Genomic DNA, 9,012 nt, shown 5'->3' on the forward strand with positions numbered 1-9,012 from the left:
TTCACAAAAGTTTCATAGGCTTGTGATGATACATTAGTTTGGGGCGGCTCTTGTATGGCTATGCGAGCTCACCAAAGCTAACAAATAATAAGACCACACAAATTTGGCAGTTGTTTGTGAACCATGGGTTTGCTTGTATCATCACACTCATGGTGTATTTAATTATGTGATTATAGCCTTGGATGTTTAAGTTTCATCCACTTATTTGGAATGCTAAGCAATGCAAAGAAGATGACTTATCTATTTAGAGCCTTCATTCAAATGAGTCCACTAATTTGGAATGTAAAGCAATACAAAGAAGATGATCTTGCATTCATCTATATAGAGCCTTTATTCAAATGTCTGTACTAACTTTTTAATAAGGACTTCCTTTGTATATTGTTCCCATATATAGCTATACACGAGCATGAGTTACACATTACCCTTTTATAGTGGCCAACACAATGGCATGGTATTGCATGAAGATTCCTACTCACAAGTGTGCACCCATTCCATCCACGCCATCCTTCATAGTCACTATATAGTGATTGGGTCAACATGAGCAATCCAAAAGGTCTCATATTCATGGTAAAACCATAGGTTAACAACATTGTATGCAAATCCTACTTAAGGATACCTATCTCACAAATGCAACCCTTATGACTATCCAAGACGCTCCTATCAAAGCTATCATCTTACTTGCTTTTCTGCCACTATTATTCACATAAGTATTTTGAATCCCCTTTTAAAATCAAGCAACTAGTTTGCTTAGTTTTAATGGAGTTACAACCTTAATAGGCATAGTCTAAGCTTAATAGTTTTAATGGAGTTACAACCTTAATAGGCATAGTCTAAGCAACTAGTTTGCTTAGTTTTAATGGAGTTACAACCTTAATAGGCATAGTCTAAGCTGACAATCATAATAGCTCCTCAAAGAGCTCGTCAAAGAAATACGAACTATGTAAACGAGAGAGAGAGAGAGAGAGAGAGAGAGAGAGAGAGAGAGAGAGAGAGAGAGAGAGAGATGGTGGACTTACAAAAAAAATTCAATAAATAAAGAAGAGTGTTAAGGCATCCCTTAAAGATCAAAGCATATCCTCCATTATGGTGTTTTCCTCCAAAAAAATACCAACATGGGACTTAGTGTGAACTTTAAGCACATTCTTATATTAGCACCACAAGCCGTTGTAAGGTAGTTGCAAACCTACCTTTCTTTTCCTTCAAGGAACATAGCCAGAGGCATGTACTCATCGCCATTGACCAATTAGAATGGGTCCAATTAGATACACACAACTTTTGTAATGGGGTATGTAATTGGCATTCTATGCAACCTTGTTCTTCATGGACATTAAATGGATTAAAGTTTGAGCTTCCCATCACTAGGGCATGATAGAAGGCCTGTATCTAATGTAGGCTCTCATTGTCAAACTTTTGTGATTGGAAGAACATGTACACTTATTTACAACATAATACAACACAAAAATGTGTTTTGTTGGGCAACAACTTCTTGCATCATTACCTATATGGACAATGGAATTGGTATTATCTTATCTCGTGGGTTGTAAAATATAAACGTGTCGAGGTAGTCCAAAGATATACATGATCGAACACGTTCACGGTGTGGGCTCCACCAGTTTCTTGTAGACTAACATAAGAGCTTTACAAACGTCGTTGCCCACATACTGATTGTCCACCTAGTTTCGTCCATCTCCTTACTGATAAAAAACGGCCAGTGCACGACAGAGCGGAGTGGGCGCTCCAAACTTTTGCAAAAATATGGGTGGCCATGAATGCACTGTAGCTGGGCGGAGACGCAAATGTGTGTAAAGGGAACGCCTAGCCCATTCTGTGTGTAAAGGGAATGCATGACCAAAACTCTGGGCAGGCAATTTAGCAAAGACCAGCCCTAGGGGTCCAAGGGTCAAGTTCCAACAGTTTGGGTTTTGGTGGGCCCGTCGGGCAGGTTTTTTTGGCCTAAAAGTTTGCTAATCATTTGCAAAAGCCTTACCACCCTTCTAGTGTGTCCTTTCCACTGTTTTTTTTATGGGCAGGAAAAGGCCGTCGAAGCGGCGATGGCGGAAACCGTAGAAGTGGCATCGTCGGAAACGCTAGAAGAGCTCACCGAGCCTGTCAGCTTTCTTGCCGCGGGAGGGCACCACCATCAGGATGATGATGGCGTCGATGTGCACTGTAAGAGGCCCCGCTCTGACGGCGAGAAATGCAGCTATAAAACGCCCCTCGAGTTCTGTTGTCCTCGATCTCCCATGGCTATGGCGGACGCTCAACCCGGGTCTGGACGAGCCAACATCTCCACTGTCATCCCGGGATGGTTCTCAGAAATCAGCCCAATGTGGCCAGGTAATCCCACCCTACTCTGTTCTTCTTCACCCTCTCTCTGTTCAAAATGCTTTCGTTTTGTTCTCTGCACAAGTAGCAATGGCTTGTGCGCAAGTGGAAACGCCGACTATGGCCTCTGCACTAATGAAACCGTAGGTATGGCCTCTGCACTAATCGAAATCATAGCTATTGCCTCACCCTAGCTATGGACTTTGCAAACCCTAGCTATGGACACTGCACAAATGGACGCCCTAGCTATGGCTTCTGCTTAAGCGGAAACCAGTAATGACGTATGTAGACATGGCCTGGAAGCCCTGCGCAATTGGTAACTCTAACGGTGGTTTTGTGCAAGTATGTGTTGCGTGCAAATCTCTTTGCCTTAGGAGTAAGTAACCTTAAAGTTTCTCACGTGGAACCCCCTTTTTAGGCTTTGCTAGTCTTTTCTAACCATGTTGGGACAGAAACTTCATGTCTCAAGTCTTGCACTGCTTCTGGCAATGTTGGGAACGTACTCTGAAGGTCCTTCAGAGAACTTAGAGTCAGTGCAGGCATGCACCTGTTTATGTTTGCAGATGTTTTGAATTATATGCAGGAGGTCTGGCTATATAAAGATTCAGTAATGAGGTACTTTACAAATTTGTCAGCCTGAATAGCAATCTTGTTGCTGTTTGTGTGTGTGTGTGTGTGTGAGAGAGAGAGAGAGAGAGAGAGAGAGAGAGAGAGAGACGTTTTATGGTTGTTGTGGCTTTGTATTTCTAGGGGAGGCACACTCACTGAAAGTGGAGGAGATTTTATTTGAAGGGAAGTCAGACTATCAAGATGTTCTCGTTTTTCAGGTTTGTTGTTTAAGGTGGACTTTCCAAATCAGGGAAGCTCTCTAATCTTAAAATCAATTCTTACGCAGATGCATTCGCCATGACCAAATGGGTATGTGTGGTATGGTATTGATGAGGTCTTTTCAAGGAGCAGTGAGCTCAAATGCTGTCCTTGCACTTACACACGACATGTCGAACTAATGTGTTGTGATGGCAGTCTGCAACATATGGGAAAGTGCTGGTCCTGGATGGTGTGATCCAGTTGACTGAGCGTGACGAGTGTGCTTATCAAGAGATGATCTCTCATCTCCCACTTTGCTCGATTCCTGACCCAAAAAAGGTTGGTAAAGTACTTATTTTTTCAAATTATTGGCCTGGCTCCTGATCATAGAAACCTAAAGACCTGCTACTACTGCTTAGAATGTCTCATGTATCAGTCCCTACTAACCACTAAGATCATGTGTGGTAGATAGGAAACACTGGCCTATGAAAGCAGCCTATGAGGTCATGTGGCAGGGAGTGAGATGTTGTATATAAAAGACCAGCCATTGTTTGTTACATCCTAAGCATGGTTTGCTAGGATGGTAAAGTGCCTGCCCATACCACTGCCAGGCAAGGTCTCCCGGCAATGAATATCAAATTTGTTTCCACCCAGTCAGCAGCTCTGTTAGCTCCAACCTGTGGAAGCCATAAAATGGTGTGTAAAGCGATGGTGGCTGTCCGACTCAATCCTAAGGTGCACCTTTGGGACCTTTGCTCGATTCCACCCACGAAGTGTGTAAACCTCCTAACACTAGAGAGAGATTCCGTGTGCAAGATGGTAAATGTTTAGATAGGGGCTGGTATGGTGGACATTTCCTTTAGAGTCTTTCCAAGGCAATTCTTGAAAGCTCAAAATTCTTTTGTTTATTCAAGACTCTCTCTCTTTGTCAAGGTCTGAGCATAAGTCACAAGTATGCTTGACAATCTAGATTTTGGATTTTTGCAGGTTCTTGTGATAGGTGGAGGTGATGGAGGTGTGTTGAGGGAGGTCTCTCGGCATAGATCGATAGAGCAAATCGATATATGTGAAATTGACAAGATGGTTGTTGATGTGAGGGGCCTTGTGGTTGAGGTTTATATGTTCTATCATTTGCACCTACATACGTTCGTACATGCATACGTACGTAGCTACCTATGTACGCATGTATGTACGTGTCAATGAATCTTCATGTTTATATATGCAATCTTGTTTAACGATGTGCAGGTGGCAAAGAAGTTTTTCCCTGACATTGCAGTCGGATATGATGATCCCAGAGTAAAGCTCTTCATTGGGGATGGTAAAGGACATAGCTGAGAGTTCATTACTGTGACATTTCCTGTAAGATTGTTTGAAGGACTAGGGGTTTGTATGTATCTGCAGGTTTGAGTCAGGTGGCTTCTTTAGTAAGGCAAAGTAAATTGGCAGATCAAGATTGTCTTTATCGTGTTTGTCTGCAGGTTCTGCCTTCCTCAGAGATGTGTCTGAAGGATTTTATGATGCAGTAATAGTGGATTCTTCTGATCCCATAGGTGCTACAGCTTGTGTAGGTTTTCTTGTTATTGGCCACATTTTTGCAAAATGTGTTTCTTAATCATTTACTTTCGTGCAGGTCCTGCCCAGCAACTATTTGAGAAGCCTTTTTTTGAGTCATTAGCAAGGGTGTTGCGCCCAGGGGGTGTTGTCTGTACACAAGCTGAAAGTTTATGGTTGCATCTGCATATTATTCAAGACATCTTTTCAGTTTGTCGGCAAACGTTCAAAGGTTCAGTTAACTATGCGTGGACCAGTGTGCCAACTTATCCAAGGTATGAAATACATTTAGCCATTTTATGGCATTGAATTTTGTTTTGAGGTTTGACAGGCTGGTTGGTATCTCATGACCCTGGGGCCTGGCTGTAGTCATTCTTGTGAAAGGATATCATCATATTAGGCTGGGTACACAAACTAGCCTGTGCCTGTCAGCAGGTCAGCAGGGGTCCATCCAGGCTGCTTTCATTGGGGAGGGATGGGCAATCTTTCTCCAACTCCCTGCCCCATCAGATGGGCGGGGAAGTTAGTGTATCCAGCCTTAATGCAGATGTAAAAGAGGCTCACAATCTGACAATATTTTCTTGCTGTGTTTCCTAAGTGGCGTTATTGGATTCATGCTGTGCTCCAAAGAAGGTCGAGAGGTCAATTTCCATCAACCGGTAAACCCTATTGAGAAGCTAGACGAGGCAGTCAGTACATTAACTAGCGTAGAAGCTGTGAACTCCTCCAGACCACGGAAATTTTATAACTCCGAGGTTTTTTTCCAGGCCATAAATACTTAGTTTTCCTTGCTTGCTTTGATCCTTATAAAAGCTTCTGATTGGTGCATCAATGGGAGCGTGACCGGAACTTATTTTTCTTTACAGTGCCTTTGGCTTAAGTTTGTAGTTTTTTTTTTGAGTGCAGATGCACACTGCAGCATTCTGTCTGCCGCAATTTGTCCAAAAAGCTTTGGAGCCAGTTTTACTTTCGACAACATAGATGTTCCTGTTTGGAGGTAGCTGAACAATTTTCACTGGTTGCCTGCAATGCTTATTCAATGGTTGTGCTATCTTATGCTGCTTCCAACCTCCCTTTGCTAAACAAGAGGCAAATTTCTCTTAATGGGCATGTCTTCTGTGGAAGAGAGAGAGAGAGAGAGAGAGAGAGAGAGAGAGAAACCCTTGAGTCTTTCAATATAATCGCCAAGCCAGCGGATCGCATCACATATGATCCATATGACAGCACTAAAGTGCAGGGAATGGGACTTGAACCAAGGTCTCTCAGTTAAGAGCTCAATGCCTAAACCTCTATGCTAGAGAGAGAGAGAGAGAGAGAGGTCTTCTAATGTGATACCCAAGCTGGAAGGTGAGGGAGAAAGGGAAGGGAGATGGGATGAGATAGTCTTTTAATGTCATAGCCAAGCCAGAGAAAGAGGGGGAGAAAAGGAAGGGAGAGAGATGAGTCTTTTAATGTCATAGCCAAGCCAGTGAACCACATATCATCCAAATGACAGTACGGAATTGCAGGGAATGGGATTTAACCTTGGGATCTCTATATGTGCACATGCATTTGTATGTGTGTGTGTGTGTGTGTGTGAGAGAGAGAGAGAGAGAGAGAGAGAGAGAGAGAGAGAGAGCACCTTTCTTTAGGCATATTTGAGTTCTTTCCATTTTTTTAGAAATAGCTATGTGATTTGCTTGAGTTATCATGTCTTAGTGCAGGTGATAAAATAGCATTATGTCGAAGGCCCAAATCCATGGGCGAGCTCTGCTTCAATGGGTTCAGCGACATTGGCTTTCCTTCTCACAATTTTGGGAACTTTTTCGAAGAAGAGTGTGCACCCATGCGTGTAGTTTTATGGGCTTTTTACTGTAGTTCATACTAGTGTCTTTCTTGTGATATGAAGAAATTACGTCTTTAGAGAGCAATTAGAGGTGTTGCAGACTATGATGTATATCTGTAAACTTAATATTGGAGCCTTCTTGGCATCTTTTGACATTGCACTTGAAACAAATCACTTCCATGTGGAATACTTATTTTTTGAGGTTTACCCTACTCTATGTATCGGCTAGACAAATGTGGTTGAGCAAGTAGGTGGGCAATGGGCATGGGTTGGCTTGTATACAATTACTCATGGCCTGGATGAGCTTGCTCATGCTTTATACCTCGTATCTTCTTTAAACCTCTGGTAGCAGGCTATTGAAAGAGGAGTCTTGTGAATCATGATTGATGATACTTGCTATAACATGCATCCTTGCCATTGTCGAGTACGTTTTCATTGATGGATAGGGCTACATGATAGAAGTGTCAATGACATGCCAAGTGAAGGGTTTTGGGAGGCCTCGGAGATGTTTTGGCCAGTCGCCACTATTAAGTTCACTAAGGGTCTCTTGAGTTGGTAAGCCCTTATAGTTTAGGAACATATTTACATCCATAACATGAGAATCTATGCCATTGTTGGTCTTGTTGGGCAAAAACTAGGTGTGTTTATACCGGGACTTTGAAGGTGAACGCCTTTTGTCAACAAGGCACATTGTTCCCCTTCATTTTGATTAACGGTGTGGTGTGAGTGAACTTTTATGGATGGGTGTTTTTGGCAAATATTTTTTGGTGTAGCTTGAAGGAGATATTTTAGGTTGGATAACTCACGATGGCTCTTTTTGGAAGAGTGATTCCTTACAGATCAATGGGGCGTAGCAACTTCTTAGGGCTCCCATACCTACTCCAAGCCATGAACAAATTATTGGCAGAATAAACCATTTCTGCTCAATGGCATGGTTGAAGATCAAGCGTAAAGAAAGCAGGCTTAAAGTGTTGAGATATCGAGCTCATCTAGTGAGGCGGTGGACACTGATGACCCGCCTGGGGGATAGGTCCCACACTTACACCACTGGCATGGTTGGTGAGATCATGGGTGATAGCAGCAAGTGAGATGACAGGCTGTGTGACACCCATTCTAGAGACTGGCATAGTTATAGCGCAAGCTCATTTAGTTGGGTTCACACTATAGAGAACCTTAGTGTGTATTTGGTTGAGTACCTTTTCATATAGTGTGTACTCTTATCTTTGTACATGGTGTGCTGATTGTTGAGTGAAGAAGAAGAAGATTTTCAGCCTTTCACCTTGTGTGTTCTCTTTTAGGGTTTCGTGAGTGTGTGCTTGCAAGAGCTCAAGCTCTCTTCTCCCCTGCATCTTTTCATGGTATCAGAGCGTGGTTCATGCTAAGGGCTGAGCTGCAAGCAAGAGAAGCATAGGAAGCGGTATGAGGGTAAGAGCTTCATCTACTCTTCCCTATTTATGTTGGCGACTACACCCTTGTCGGGAGCTCTACGAGAGGCATCGACAAACGATCTCTGATTGAGGAGCCTTTTTCGCGGGAGTAAAGTTATAGGGCAACTATACTGTCCTATTGGACATAATTTTTCATGGCTGAAAAAGCGTTTCGTGCGTGTTACGATCTCCTTTTTTCAGAAAGCAGGCGATTTCGAGCACTGCGGGTAAGTCATCGATTCTTTGCAGAACTCTGTTTTAAGAAATGCAGGAAGACAGATTGGTTGTGCAGACATTGTGTGTGCTGCAAAGAGGTCAAGAGTTGTCATTGGGTGTATGTATGCACATTGAGGTCACTGGTTGTGACATTTGAGTGTAGTACAGTACCGCTGCAGAACATACAGCAGTTTGTGCAGGACAAACCAGAGTGGTGTTTTTGGTAAATTTGTGTATCTGGCAAGATGTCAAATAATGGCATAAACCAGATTATTGTTGAGAAGCTTGATAAGAACAACTTTCATGCTTGGAGGTTCAGGTTGACAAATTTCCTCATGGGAAAGGGTTACTGGGACTATATATAGAAGGTGAGCATGAAGAGGCACCGGAGATACCGGAGATCAATCCGACTGTTTGCAGATGTGAAAGAGTTCAAGGATTGGAACCACGGAGCCAGAAAAGTTATGTATTGGCTCTCTATCAGTATATAGGACACCATGATTGGGCACATACAGGATGCCAAGTCCCCCAAGGAGGCGTGGGACACCTTGGTAAAACTCTATGAATCGAATACCAAGGCACGAAAGATACAGTTGAAGAATGAACTTCATACTGTGGAGAAAAAGAGTATGTCTGTGAATGACTATGCATTGAAGATAAAGGGTATGACTATGCATTGAAGATAAAGGGTATTGTGGAATCCCTTGCATCTATTGGCGTTTCAGTAGATGATGATGATAAGGTGGAAGTCTGTCTACGTGGTCTTGGGCCACAATACAAGGTGTTCAAGACATCCATTCAGACTCGGGAAAACATTCTCAATTTCACAGATTTGGTGTCTGTTGATTATAGAAGAGAAGA

General features: G+C 42.8%; 1 protein-coding gene across 2 annotated transcripts; it reads left to right on the forward strand.

Annotated features, from left to right (window-relative positions):
* Nucleotides 1–1,989: 1,989 nt before the first annotated feature.
* LOC147635218 (spermidine synthase 1-like) lies at nucleotides 1,990–6,726 on the forward strand. Of its 2 annotated transcripts, none has more exons than XM_086802433.1 (10): nucleotides 1,990–2,337; nucleotides 3,076–3,152; nucleotides 3,349–3,471; nucleotides 4,120–4,224; nucleotides 4,378–4,450; nucleotides 4,611–4,682; nucleotides 4,763–4,958; nucleotides 5,282–5,438; nucleotides 5,590–5,680; nucleotides 6,387–6,726. In XM_086802433.1, the coding sequence occupies exons 1-9, from the start codon at nucleotides 2,052–2,054 to the stop codon at nucleotides 5,662–5,664; spliced, it is 1,164 nt and encodes a 387-aa protein (XP_086658559.1). In that variant the 5' UTR covers nucleotides 1,990–2,051; the 3' UTR covers nucleotides 5,665–5,680; nucleotides 6,387–6,726. The 2 variants fall into 2 exon arrangements, with proteins under 2 accessions (XP_086658559.1, XP_086658560.1); XM_086802434.1 differs by having other exon boundaries at nucleotides 1,991–2,337; nucleotides 6,382–6,726.
* The last annotated feature ends 2,286 nt before the right edge of the window (nucleotides 6,727–9,012 follow it).

This window comes from Cibotium barometz, chromosome 9 (assembly GCF_041138505.1).
Source record: "Cibotium barometz isolate CiBa-2024 chromosome 9, ASM4113850v1, whole genome shotgun sequence".
NCBI classification, from domain to species: Eukaryota; Viridiplantae; Streptophyta; class Polypodiopsida; order Cyatheales; family Cibotiaceae; genus Cibotium; species Cibotium barometz.